The sequence below is a fragment of the Arachis ipaensis genome, chromosome B04 (genome assembly GCF_000816755.2).
Source record: "Arachis ipaensis cultivar K30076 chromosome B04, Araip1.1, whole genome shotgun sequence".
Classification (NCBI taxonomy): Eukaryota; Viridiplantae; Streptophyta; class Magnoliopsida; order Fabales; family Fabaceae; genus Arachis; species Arachis ipaensis.
In genome coordinates this window covers 2,250,765-2,265,879 of record NC_029788.2, presented here as the reverse complement: position 1 = coordinate 2,265,879, position 15,115 = coordinate 2,250,765, and the positions used below count along the sequence as shown (strand labels likewise).

Genomic DNA, 15,115 nt, shown 5'->3' with positions numbered 1-15,115 from the left:
TATCCCAGCTGCAGTGCACCTAATTTGTCGTTTTCAAATTTTATGTATCATATCTCGGGTACAATATATTTGAGATGTGCTTTTAACTAGTTTTTAGACATTATACCCGAAATATGAGATGTATGTGCATATAGATAAATACACTACAGATTACACATTTTCGTAAATATTATATTTAAATAAAAAAATCCCACGATCTCTTAGAGCGATTTTTTCTATAAAAAAATAATTAATTCCATAAACAAATTAATTTAACATTATATATCAACAATTCACTTTTTTCTTTTTAAATTTTAGAGTAAAGTATCGTTTTTGTCCCCAACGTTTGGGGTAAATCCTATTTGTGTCCCTAACGTTTAAATCGTCCTATTTGTATCCTAACATTTATAAAATTGATTCAATGTTATCCTGCCGTCAATTATACATCATGAGCGCTTTAGTTTGAGTTTTAAAAATTTCTTCTTGAAGTTAGAATACAAATATCTGGGATAGAATCGATGATCTACTCCGAAAAATAGCTTATCAAATGTTGAAACTAATTTCTACAACATTTACATAATTCACTTTTCTAGGACATAATTGAATCTAAACACAAATAGTGGGTATAATATTAAAATCGACCACATCCAAGTGAGACCTAATTGAGAATGAATACATNCTTGAGATAATATGTTGTTTAATTTAGATTATATTATATTAGATAATTTTAAATATTAATGTATTTAAAGAATATTTAGATCAATATTTCATTTAAATTTGTTATGTATATTTATATGTTTTAATTGTTTCATTTTTTATTTTTAGTTTATGTTAAATATGTTATAATAGTCTTGTGCCATTTGTTGGTTATATTTATTTTGGGTTAATTATTTAGATTAGGGTACTTTGATTATTGTTATTTTTTTAAAAAAAATTAGTTGAAAACTATTGATATTAATTTTTTAAGTATTTTATTTTAGTTATTTTGATGGAGCAAAAATTATTAGGCTACAAGGGCACTCTTTATAGATTAGACTAGAGGAATATATTGTCAAATTTTTTCAACTGGTATAACATTGAAGTTATATCTTTAATGAATATAAAATTTGTATTATTTTGAGCATAAAATTTACATAAGTTTTTTTTTAGTTTAATAGAGTCTTATGGACGCGATAGAATTTACAGGCAAGGCCTAACAAGCGTATGAAGATATACCTCAAAGGTTCAAACGTGCTAATTTTGAGCACCTGATCTATATGATTGAGTGAGACCATTCCATAATTGAGTATTGGTCTCCGTATTGGTAGAGAGATGTCGTCTAAAGTCTCATATTTTTCACCTATCCTATGAGATGTCTATTACTTAATAGGATATGACTTATCAGTTGGGTCTTAATATTGATAGAGATCTTGTTAGTAACTGCATGAGTGGATGTGAGTAGTTCTACTATGGACATTTTATAGAGGACTTATGTCAAATGAATAATACTCTTTTTTTATATCAAATGATTTTTGAAAATAAAAAAATACATTGATAATTTTATTTATTGTTTTAGTTTAATAATTAACTAATTGGTTAATTTAAGAAAGTACATTATTACCACTCGTTAATTTTTTATTAAATTGATCTATTTTTTTTTTAAATTTTAATACTAAAACAAATTTAGGAAGGTAAATATTACTGCATATTAAGTTTACAAAATAATTTTTTTTAAAACATAAAACTTCGAAAAAATCATTTATAATTTGCTTTAGGGCAAAGACAATATACCAATGGAGGCATATATAGCTATATATAATTTTTAGGGTAAATACCCTTTTCGGCCCCTGAACATTTTAAAGTGGGACATATCACACCTTTATCATCCAGAAACCTCTACCCGATCCTCAACCAACGACATAAGTGAACGAATCGACCCCTGTGACCGGTTGCTAATAGGTTGCCTGGATGACGTGTCAGGTGGAGGCTGAGGTGTCAACTGAATGTGCCACGTGTAAGTAGGAATTGTTGCAGGGACTCAAAACCCCCTCCCTGCAACTCAAACGGCGTCGTTGCATTGGGTTAATATTCCCCCATTCTTGAATGATTGAAATGATTTAGGGTTTGCATCTTCTGGCTATGTGAGAGGACCTGCAACGGTGGGTATGGCAACTGCAAATTCTGGTGCTTCATTCAGTCGCGAGAAAAGATGCGGTGGGGGTGACGAGAGTTGGGGCAGTGGAATGACTGCCGATGGAAGCATTCCGGAAGGAGCGTCGAGAAGGATGAAGAAGAAATTTGTTCCTCCAGTGTGCAATTGCGGATCATACGCCATTTTGTTCGAATCTGGAACTTCAAAAAACCCTAGGAGGCTTTTCTTTGGTTGTTCCTATTTTAAGGTAAATTTTTTGGAAATCGTTTTTGTTTGGGTTGCTGCGTTATTTTGGTAACTTGTTGGAGCTGAACAGTAGGCATGTTTGATGTAGAACAACACAGGACATTGTAAATACTTTGCCTGGCTAGATGAGTATGTTGCCTCTTTTTGTATTGATGAGGTGGTACAAGATGGAGTATCAGACCCAACGAAAAAGATGGAAGAAAGAATTGCAGAGATAGAGAAGAAGATGGAGGAGGTCAAAAGCGATGAGAAGAACAGTAGTACTCTTAGCAGATGGAAAGTGTTTGGGTTGATTTTGCTGGGCATTGTAATAGGAAAGGGATGTAGTATAGTAACAGCTGCATAATGTTAATATGCCTATTGACATTGTAAATTCAGTATTTTGTAATGGGGGCAATGTCTGGATGTAGTGAAAGAAAAGAATGTGAAATTGTAATGAACTATGTTTCTGGATTAATAGAGTTTGTTTAGTCAGTTATGAGTATTTTCTGTATTTCATGATTTGTGTGTAATTGATTGACAGAATCATGGTAAACCAAACTGAAAACATAGTAAAAATGCACATTTACACAATGATTAAACATTGTCATTTCACAAATCCAAGCCATGTGAGGCAAAGTTTCCATAAGGTAACACAGAAGGTACACCAGACAAAGTTTACATAATAAAACTCACACACTATGTGAGTCCAAGTAGTTTACCAAAAAAACATGTCCTTAAACATATGCAGTTTTCAGAATTCTGGTGCAGCAGCCAAAAAACATAAACAGCAAGACAAACAGATTAGTCTTATAATCTAAAATTCCTAGTTAACTAAGTCTGCTTTGGTGGCCTGAAATTTGGTGTTGGAATGAACTTCAATAAGTCTGAAGAGGTTCCTCCACTTGATGCAGCAACTGTTTCCTTGGTGATGGCCTCAAGATTTTCTGGTGTAGATGCTGGTTGGTGGCCTATTTGTGGAGACAGAGGACCTGGTGGCCTAAAGGTCTTCAGCTTGGGCCTGAGTCTGGCACTTGGCTGGGATGGTGGTGCAGGAGTGGGCTGGGATGGTGGTGCAGGAGTTGGCTGGGCTGTTGGTGCAGGCCTTGTCTGGGCTGGTGGTGCAGGACTTGGCTGGGCTGGTTCACCTTGAGATTGCTATGCAACAACATCCAAAATAAGCCAGTTAGTAAGAACAAAAAATGAGTAAACAAGTTAGACTGCATAGTATACTATAACATTTACCTTTGGAGGGGCAGATTGAGAAATTGGCATTTCCTCTTGTGGAGCATGTGGCCTCTTGGGCATCTTTTTCTTATGCTTCTTTAGCTTAGCCTATTCCAGGAGTAAAACAATAGTATGGCAAACCATTCAGTTCTAAAAAGACACACAGCCAATGAAACCAATAAACCTAAAGAACAAAAAGCATAGCAAAGTAAAATTCATATATCTAAACCTAATTTCCTCTAAAGTAGGGTTCGGCCTCTGATGCATGGGTTTGTTTTGAGCTTGGCCAGAAGTACCACCCTGAACAATGAGTTAAGAGTTCAATTAACTTTGGTAGTATTTCATGGCTGCAAAAAAAAAAAAAAAAACCAAATTATGGAGAAAATTATTCCATACCTTGTTAGTTCGCCTGCTTTTTGGTTGCCAGTTAGGGCTTTTAGGTGCTCCCTTACATGTTTTGAAGTAGTGGCCAGCCTCTCCGCATTTGTTACAGGTAACCTGGAAGGTCCTTCTAACCTTGCTGCCATCAGTTGGAGCTGGAGGGGTAGCTGATTCCTTTCTCCTCTTAACTGGTCTACCAACACGTCTCACAATTTTTGGTGGATCTGCCTTCAGTTGGTCAGTTGGTTCCCAAAACTCCTCACTGGGTATAGGGTTGATACAGATGTCATATGTCTTCCTTATTGCCTCCATAGTGAGAAATGGAGAGACGAAATCTTCAGTTGCCTTTACCCTCACTCTGGATATGGCTGCAACAGCATGAACACAAGGTACACCTACATGACAGAATTTAGCAATTATAACATCTGCCATAGCTCAACAACATTGCCAAAAAAATTGAAACTGATTTGACATGCATACACCTAACCTGTGAGCTGCCATAAGTTACATGTGCAGGTTTGATTTTTCAGGTTAACCCCCAGCTTGTGTGTATTCCTGGACACCTCAAATACAACCCTGTCATTGTCACCACACCATTGAACATTCCACTTGTGACTTTCTGGCTTAATCCATTTGTCCAATTTCATTTGTTGTATTGGAGCCAGCTTTCCTTTATATGCCCCTAGGATCCTCTTGTGTCTAGCCATTTTGTTCATAACATGAACCCGTAGCTCCTCACACAGTGTCAGGATTGGTTTCTTGCTAGCCTCCACAATGACTGCATTCCAAGACTCACACATGTTGTTTGTCACAGCAGCGTTCTTAGGATAGTGACTGAAAAATGCCCTACACCATACCTTAGGGTCAAACTTACTCATGTATTCCCAAGCTACATTACTCACAGTTTTCAACCTATCCATAGCAGCCTTGAACTGAACTGGAGTTGTGCTCCTAGCTGCTTCCCAAACACAACCCTTAACCTGTTTGTCCCTAAACCTCTTTTCACAGTTTTTCCACATATGCAGCACACATTTCCTATGAAATGCATTTGGCATCACCTTTTGGACTGCCCTTACAAGACCCTGCAGAATATGATATCACACATTTAATCTAGCAGAAAACTCAACAATACATGATGCTAGCTAGTAATTATGAAACTTACTTTCTGTTGATCAGACATCAAATGCCATCCAAAGAGCATGCTTGTCCCAAAATCATCTTGAAGGCAGGTCAGAAACCATTTCCAATTATCAGTGTTCTCAACCCTGGTTACACCAAATGCGATCACAAAGACATGATTATTTGCATCTTGGGTCACTGCAGAAAGCAGTTGGCCTCCATAGTAATCCTTCAGAAAACACCCATCCAACCCGATGAGTGGGCTGCACCCATTCTTGAAGCCTCTTTTGCAAGCATCAAAACTGATGTACAATCTCTGAAACAAGTTTGGCCCTTGTGGCTGGGGTAAGGTGTTCATATGTGCTGTGCTCCCGAGATTGCTTTTGTGTATCTCATTCAGATAGTCCCTCAGCTTCCCAAATTGAGCCCCTTCACTGCCCAATACAGTCTCCCTAGCTTGCTTTATTGCTCGTGTAATCATCTTCCGATTCAGTTGAACATTATAGTCTTCTTTCATATGTTGCATTGCCTCCATAGGTGTCAACTTTGGTTGCGTTTTTAGTCTCAATCCCAATTTATCAGCCACCCATTTTTTATCAGCAAGGTTGCTTCCATAATCCCGGCCACATGTGTGCTCACTGTGAAATGTCTTGACCTCAAAAGACTTGGTAACCGAGTTCTTCGACACAAAAATCAGCCAAGGACAATCTTCCTCAGCACAGGCTGCTCTAACTCTCCCCGGCTCATTTTTTAGGTACATGCAATCCCTTCCATCTTGCACAAAGACATCCTTAAGTGCCCTTTTAAATTGCTCCATAGTTGCAAACTGCATCCCTAGTCTAAACTGCACCTCTCCAAATGTTTTGCCCTCATTAAAATCTGGACCAGAAGGGCCCCTCTCATCATCAGATGAAACTGGAGTCACAAAACCCTCAGACTCATACTCATAAACAATATCATCACCATCAACGAATTCCTCACCAGCCTGAGTTGCAACCCCCTTCTGCCCCACATTTCCCTCACTAGCTGGGCCTTCCATATTACCCAGATCCGGCCCAACCATGAATCTCCACCGCTAGGCCCACTTTTCATTTCTCTATTCAGAACATGTTTCATCCTCCTCTTACCAGTATATCTCCTGGAGGCCCTTCTCTTTGCCATGGTGTTAGGTGAGCAAGACTTCCCATTTTTCTTCTTTTTACTTTGTACATCAACAGACTCCTCAGAACTGTCAGTTTCATACCCAGGAGGAGGGGCTTGTAAGCTTCATCTTCAGCACTCTCGTATGAATCGTAGGAGGAGGAAGAAGATTTTGAAGAATCTGTCACCACCAAGACATCCTCATCTTCAGATACCCATTCCTCCTCCACAGGCTCATCGTCAGTTACATCAGGGATATCCACTCCATGCTCAAAGTAAAGGTGGAACTCCTTCAGATTATGCCTCATAGTGAAGTCGCACATGTTGTTGATCTCCTTATCACCATAGAGCACATGCAGACCATCCTCGAACTCAATAACAGTTGGGTCGTGCCAGTAGATTTGTTTGTATGTCAAGTACCCTAAACCCTTGAAAAGTTCCTCCAAGTCCTTCTTGTTTACGAAATCAATATCCATTGGAGGAAACTTCTCTACCTTCCCGTCTAAGTAATGTAGCTTACCATTAGCTCTAATAAGCTTTCCGCCATGGTTAAATACAGGGATCACAAACACAGACATCTGCAACATTTAAAAACAGTTTTACCGTAATGCACAACAATGCCACCAACATTATCATCACTAAAACCACTACATACAAATTTTATTACTCGGATTACTCACTACGTTTATCAACCCCTAGCATTATCAAACCCTAATTAAACTAGTGTTTCTTCTTAACCACTTTATCCATTAATCAAACTAATCATCTCGAACGTAAAGTTCCTCACATCACACCCCGCATAGACATGCATGGAAAACAACTACATTCTTAACTAACACAATGTGAAAATCGAAAAACTGAACTAACCTTTCACTGCCGTCTCACACAGTGAACGTCTATGCCCTACACACGTTCGTCGCAGATTCGATTATACCAGACTTCCGTTCTAGCGTTGTGCAAAGGTTCTGGAGGGAAACAATGGTGGAAGATGAAGTGTTAGGGCTTTTTAGTGAATGAATAAAAAGAAGAGGGAGATTACAATAAATGTACTTCGAAAGTGAGGGGGAATATTAACCCAATGCAACGACGCCGCTTGAGTTGCAGGGAGGGGGTTTTGAGTCCCTGCAACAATTCCTACTTACACGTGGCACATTCAGTTGACACCTCAGCCTCCACCTGACACGTCATCCAGGCAACCTATTAGCAACCGGTCACAGGAGTCGATTCGTTCACTTATATCGTTGGTTGAGGATCGGGTAGAGGTTTCTGGATGATAAAGATGCGATATGTCTCACTTTAAAATGTTCAGGGGCCGGAAATGGTATTTACCCTAATTTTTACTTTTTCTTCAAAATTTCAATGGGTGCAAGTGGCCCCTCTTCTCATAAAGTGGGTCCGCAGTCCGCTCTTGGTTGGTACTTGGTAGTGTGGGAGGAGAATAGATCTTTTTAATTTTTTTTTAATTGAGAGAGTAAAATATGATTTCTAATTTTTAAAATTTTTTTTATGTTTTTTTTTGTTTTACCTATAAAATGTATAATAAAAAAAATCATACTTTATTCTTTCAAATAAAATAAAAAAATTAAGAGAATTCATTCGCGTCTTGACTGTGTTGTTCATGGCGATTTGGTAAGGGGTAAGAGCAGACGAGTTTATTCGACAACAGAGGGAAATTGCATTCACCTAATATCAAGCCAGGACTTACATTTTGCTATCTACTGAATTTGTAACAGTTAATTGATAGTTTCTTTTCTTTTTATAGTTAAACGAGAATCTCTTACCACATGTTAGAGTGCTGATCACATATCAAGGTGGTAGTCTGGTAGATAAAATAAATAAATAAATAAATACTTGACGAATGAATTTTATTTATAAGAAACATGAAGATGGGATGGGGCAAAGGTTCCAATCAAGTCCAACATTATACATAAAAACTCAAACGGTGGAGTTTTGTTAGTTAACGTGTAGTAAAAGCTTTTTACACGGGCTTAAGAAAAGGAAAAATAAAGCATTTAAATGCGTATTAATCCTAAATGAGTGTGCTAATAGTCGTGTTTCCTGAGTATTTTAAATTTAAAGGGCTTAAGTCGTGGTTGTGATCAAGATCTACCTTTCTAATCATCCACTTTCCATCTTTCCCTTTCTTCACATTGATCTTTGCAGAACATTTTGTGAATTGGGTCGGAAGAGTTGTCAAAATACTAGATACACGGCGATCCCCACGAGTGCATGCAAGTACCACATAATTTGGTCTCCCATCAAACCCTTTTTTCGAGGTCCTGATCTTCCAACCAAAACCAGTTAGCCTGGCATACCTCTTGTAAAATGTCTGAACAGCTTCTAAGGAATCAAACTCCATTCTAGGAACTGGTTCTAAACGTCCATCGTTATCACTCTCTGAGTAAACCTCAGCAACAGCTTCAAATGCAGCATCCCCTGACACATTGTTGCATGAATCCATATCCAACACTTTAAAGAACAGTCCACCTACATAACCAAACAATTTATCAAAACGTTGTAACCAAATTAGGTGAAGGACAACGTTCGGACAACCGTTAAAAGTTGTCAATCCTCAAGGTCACTGTTTTAAACTGTGTAATCAGCCACTAATACTTATGTTGCATCAACCATTTGGATGTGACTGTTTGCTAAACTCTATCTAAATACACAAGATGCTTGTACTGTTGTACACTAACCTTTGTTACCAAATCAAGTCCAAAAATTACAACACTTAAATAAAAATAGAACCTTAACATTGTAATACCATAACACTCATAATTCAATTAATGACATCATTATTAAGGGGTTTTTTAAAAGAAATCATTTTTTCCTAAAACAACATGTATGTGTAATACAATATTTTTAGTGGTTCCCACATACATGTATTAGAAGGTTGCCGTTGTCGAGCTGTTTATATAGCATAATTCTAATGTAAATATGTTCTACTCAAAACTGGTCAGTCTTCTGTTAGCCCAAAAAGAGAGAAGAGATTGCACTAGCAAATACTTCTCTAATGCAAACTGCAATTTATTATAATTTCCAATTATTCTTTGGAATAAACTATCAATCGTTCCAAAAAGTATATCTCGAAAGAAAAAGAAGAAAACCAGTATTTATTCAGTTGAAGTTACAACAAATAGTTACCAGTTACACGCTATTTTCTGATTTAAGTTATAACAGTATGAGAAGTTACAAGCTACTTCAGCTCACTTAATAGAACAGGAAATCATATACACTGGGATCAACCAATCAATAACAGAAAAAGACCCAAAAGAAAGACATTCAAACATATCCTTAGTAAATAATGGTGCATTTATTGATGCAAGTCCTGGATCGATCTATTTATTCATTTGGCTAGCCGTATTTATCCCTCATGTTAAGTCTCTCTTCCTTACTTCTACTAATAATAATAATAATAAAACAGGGGGGACAAGAACCATGTAAGCATTTCACCTTACCTCAAGCAGAAATGTTACACCACCAAGCTAGTTGGTTATGTTCTATCACACTAGAAAGCTGAGCCCACCACACCACCACGATTTCTCTTCAAGTTACCCTAGACGGGTAGCTTCTCTTGGAGAACTCAATTTGGGTGGCAAAGATTGGAGCCTTGCCCTATTTATATTAAATGGATTCCTATCGGTAAAAAGAAGCAAATATTGTTAATGAAGGGTATCAAAGGCGCTCATGTCAGCACTTTATGGTTACCATAAAAGCACCATTTAAGCTAAAAAAAATAGTTCGAATAAGTGAACCTAGTGCGGGTCAACATGTCAAAGGCATAGGCTTTTCTCGCCTCACTATTTGTGCCTAGTCACTGTTTGTGAACCTTGATTACACTGCTTTTCTCTTATTTTGGTGGTGAAGTCTGATTCATTGGGAATTTGGGATTGAGTTTAATATAGAGGTATACTTTTTTAATTTTTGCTTGGGATGCAACATTGGTGTCTGCACCCATTCCGGGTTCAAATAGCATTGTTGTGATCAAAATACCTGTTTAAGCAACCCGGTAACTGAGCAAACTACATCAAGGCAAAGACTTCTACTTCTATCTAGTACAATTCAGGTTTTTCTTTATTGGTCCACCACCATCAAACACTGTGACTAAGTTCTCACTGGCTTGATTCAGGGAGGATGGGCCATTGCTAGGACTAGAATAAGAATAATTAAGAATAAAGGAAGATGTAGATAATTGAATGTATAACTGTGATTGTATTGAAATTGAGTATAACTAAGATGAGTAAAGAACTAAGTATACAATTCAGTCTACTTCAAATGAATGATACAAAACTCCTAAATGAACCAAGGCTCTACGATATTTACTATTCACCTCCCTATTAAAATAGACAATTGTGTAGTCCCTTATTTATAATAGGGTCCTGCTAACATGTGCACAAGGACACATAAAAGAAAATGTTTTACCAAAAATTATCAAAAAAGATAACTTTTTTGCATTTTCAATAAATTAAATACATCAAAAACTTAAAAAGTTTCTATTATTATACTATTAAAATATGCTACACAAGATAGTTAAATCCTTTATAATAATATTACTCTCATTACTAATATTCACTAATACCCAAATATCTAGTTTCTCCCTAATTACCATCATACAAGTTCCTGGCCCAAGCAAGAAACCTATCCATCTAGTTAGTTACAAGCAAGTAGAATTTTTCCATACCTGATGAAGATTGGCCTTGGCCAATGTCTTTAATTCTTTGCAAAGAGGCAGAACCGCAAAAATCCATTTCATTGAATTCCTTGTCTTGTTCATCTTTGACTACAACATTAACCCCTTTATTCAATTCCTTTCTCAATTTGCAATTCTCAACCCTAAGCTTCTCAATGGTAGCCAAACTCACATTCCTTGCATTCTCCAATTCACTGCATCTGATCCTAATCGTAGCCAATTCATCAGTTGCTTTGTTATTTTGAATCTCCAACTCTCGATTCGTGTTCCTTAATTCTTCAATAATAGCATTGTTCTTATAATCATTTAACCCGCTCTTCTTCACTTCCTTCAGCAACATTTCGTAACCCTCTTGTGTTCTCTCACACTTGTGACAACGCTGCTCCTCCTGCTTCGTCTTCAGCTCCGATTCCAGTCGAAGCCTCGTTAGCCTCTCTAATTCGATCTTTTCATAAAGTGGACTGATCTCAGCTTTGTGTTTGGCGTCTCTGGCCAACAAAACCTCTTCAACGGTGTCAAAATCGGCGCGCAGAACGGAAATGAGCTCGGAAATGGACATGTCCTTGAGGCTCCTGCGGCCGATGGAAGCGAAGGTGGGAGAGGAGCTCGTTGCGGTTTCGGGGTACAGGTCCATGACATACAGGAGGTGGTAGAAGTTGGTGAGATTGGGAAGAAAGAGGAAAACAAAGGAAGTGGGGTTTGGTGACGGTGGTTGAGGTAGGATGATGGGATGAAGTGAACACGAGTTAGTTGAAGAGGATGATTGAACTTCGCTGGAGCTAGCAGGCCATTTCAGGTGGGACAAATTTTTTTTTTTAATTTAAATAGGACATTTGAAACTTAAAGACCAAAATTACGTTTAAATGTAAGGTAGTATTGGATGGATAAACAGACACGAAAAGATTGAAACAGAGACGCTAAGAGATAGAGATTGAAATAAATTTTAGTATTTTATTTGGTGTAAAGTGGGAGACAGAAATTAAAATAAGAATAAAATTCTAATTTAATTTGTATAAAGAGTAAAATTAGAATTAATTAATTGAGATGAGAATATTTTAAGTATAAAATGTTATTAAAGTTTCTGTCTTTATCTCTAAATATTTTAGTCTCCTGTATCCTTACTTTTTAGGTAGCGTTTGGTGGAGAGACAGAGACAGAAAGACTGAGACCGAGAGACAGAGACTAAGAGACAGGAATTGAAATAAATCTCAGTATTCTGTTTGGTGCAATATGGGAGACAGGAATTGAAACAAGAATGAAACTCTATTTTAATTTGCACAAAGGGTAAAATTGGAATTAATTAATTGAAATGAAAGTATTTTAGGTATAAAATGTTATTAAAGTTTCAGTTTCCATCTCTAAAAATTTCAGTCCCCTGTGTCCCTACTTTTTGGAGGTACTGAAATACTGAAATTTTAGAGACAGAGACAGAAATTTTAGTACCAGTCTCTAAACTAACAAACACGATACTGAGTCTCAGTCTCTCAGTCTCTGTCTCAGTACCTCAAAACAAACGCTACTAAAAGTACTGAAATACTGAAATTTTTGAGACAGAAATAGAAATTTTAGTACCAATCTCTGAACCAACAAACATGATACTGAGTCTCAGTTTTCTAATCTCTGTCTTAATACTTCAAAATAAACGCTACCTAAAAAGACCAATTTAGGCCCAGTTTGGGTAAATAACTTAAATAAGTTCTTTTGTAAAAAGAGTTTAAAGTATATGGACTTTTATTAATAGCAGCTTATAAATAAATTATTTTGTGTTTGGATTTTTAATTATAGAAGTACTTATTTTAAAGTTGTAGCGTTTGGATATATAACTCAAAAAATACAATTTTTTTTACACAAGAGAATGGATATTAAAATAACGATAATAACAAATACTTTCCATTATTAAAGGTTGATTTTACATAACCAAATCACTGAGATTACAATCGATCAGGCAATTGATTTTTTATTTGTTCTCTAATTACTAATTAGTTCCATTTTTCTAGCGCTTTCAGCATTTGGTTCTTCCCATGTAATATCATTAGAAACTGGTTCTTCTACTTCACCTTCACCTTCACCTATAAAATCAAAATTTTTATGGAATTCTTCAAATTGTTCATCGCTCGTGTCATTCCGTCGAATAAAATTGTGTAAAGCCATACAAGCACCAATAATTCTAACTTGTGTGTCTAAAGAAATCGATGGCATGGCACCTAAAATTTTTCATCTTGCTTTACAACATCTAAATGAGCCTTCAATTGTACATCTAAGGCTAGAATGATAGTAGCTTGAATACTTCATTTCTTCCTCTTACTCTGGGACCCAATCTAAAATGCGGAAGATGGTATCTGTGACCTTTATAAGGACTTAATTAAGAACTCCATAAAATACGGATAGTCAGAATATACCAAGTAGTACTTATCTAATAAAAATTTAGTGCACCACAAAATCAATTAATAAAAATAAAGAGTTTAATGTAATATAAATAATATTAGTCTCAGATATGCTAACCTTTAGGAGGAAGAGGGAAATGAAGACTTTATCTACGCACAGCTTGATTGAAAATTTTAGTATCGTGTGCATATCCCTCCCAACCTGCCCATACAAATGTGAAACACATGTTAAAATCATATACTGCCATCACATTTGTAGTTGTGATCCCCTTTCTACCAATGTATGGAATTTTTTTGTCCGTAGGAACAATAACAGGTATATGAGTTCCATCTATTGCACCAATGCAATTTTTAAAATATGGATAATATCTTTCATCATTTTTAATTTCAACTGTGAAATGGTTTCACGGGATTCAGCCAATTGTCTTGATCGTGGGATATCATTGAAACATAGGAATCCGTGTTATCAAAAGATTTCCTGTGATTCTTTCTAGTATGGAATGAGTCAATCATCCACTTTGGTATCTTATTGAAAAAAGATGGTGTGAATTGTGGATCAGTTGGTTAAATAATATGTTGAGCAAGCTTGCAAACAGAATATCTAATAGCTCAATTGAAAGTGCCCATACACCTACACCAGTAGGTACAACATCTTCAAAAAGGAACTCCATTTCATCAAGATATTTTGGACCTTCCTCTCTAAATTTTGCCACATCAAAATTTTCCTATGAGACGATCAAATGGCAATTAAAAATCTCTCGATAAAATTGATATTTTTGAAATAGATTTAAAAAATGCAACATACCTGAATCTTAGCATCCCACCAATCATCACCTGCTTGTATGGTCTTTTTAATAGGATCCCAATCAAGATTGGTCTCCTTTTCTTTTAGTTTAGCCCATAGTCCCAATTCTCTTTTCATAGCCTCCCACTTGTTTTTAAATTGTTTAGACTCATAATTTAAACCGGTCTCTTTCAAGAATTTTGTTTTTAAATTTGTCCAACCAACTTTGTTAAAATGTGTTCCAAGTTTATTTCCAGCCACCATCTCTTCTTTACATATTTTCATGAATATAATAGTATTTCGTTCATTACAATCAGCTTTAAATTTTCTTACGGACTTACCACTTTCATGAATTTGTTGGGGAAGAACATAAAAAAAAAAAAATCAAACAAACATTTCGTACATGAAAAAATACATAAAAAGTGGAGATACATAAAAAAAAATTATTATTGTTTTTTATTTTTTTACTCTTATTAAAACTCTCTCCTTTTTTATTGGATCAAGAACTTGCTATAACTAATTTTAAAAATAATAGCAAGTTGTATAAAAATAAAATCACATATAAAAAAATAAAATTAAAACTGAGATTTCATAGCATACATAATGTTCAATACAAATTTAATAATAAAAATAAAATGATAAAATGATTAAAAAATACCTAAAAGGAATATATGCTTGTTCAGAAAATGGTGGTGGAAGGTCAATACTTCCAGCAGATGAATCATTATGTGAAAATGGTAGTGGAAGGTCAGCACTTCCATTAGATGGAACATTGCGTGAAGATAATGGTAGAATGCCGGTGCTTCTAGAAGATAGAACCTTAGGTGAAAATGGTGGTAGAGGGCCAGTATTTCCAGCAGAAATAGGAATCATTTTTTCACAGAACCAAGAATAAAAATAGATTTTTTTATTTTGAAATCAATTTTTTATTTTACAAAAATAATAAAATGACTTGTCAAAAAGAAGAGAAATCATATATTTCTACTCTTTAAAAAAACTACAAATTAACTTTTTAAAAAATTAAATTTTATTTTTTAAAATGATGCCAAAACAAA

The 15,115-nt window shown here is 35.7% G+C and overlaps 1 protein-coding gene across 1 annotated transcript; it reads right to left on the bottom strand.

Moving 5' to 3' along the window:
* Nucleotides 8,043-11,710, bottom strand: LOC107638264. Its single transcript, XM_016341451.2, has 2 exons — nt 10,884-11,710; nt 8,043-8,689 (listed from the first exon to the last, which is right to left on the bottom strand). Exons 1-2 carry the CDS (start codon nt 11,524-11,526, stop codon nt 8,232-8,234), a joined length of 1,101 nt encoding a protein of 366 aa, XP_016196937.1. The 5' UTR covers nt 11,527-11,710; the 3' UTR covers nt 8,043-8,231.

What these genes read in the sequence shown, in the direction of transcription:
- LOC107638264 (XM_016341451.2), bottom strand. Translation starts at nt 11,526, where the DNA reads ATGGACCTGTACCCCGAAACCGCAACGAGCTCCTCTCCCACCTTCGCT. An exon ending in CCAAGGCCAATCTTCATCAG is followed by an intron (nt 8,690 to 10,883) that starts GTATGGAAAAAT and finishes TTGGTTATGTAG; the next exon opens with GTGGACTGTTCTTTAAAGTG.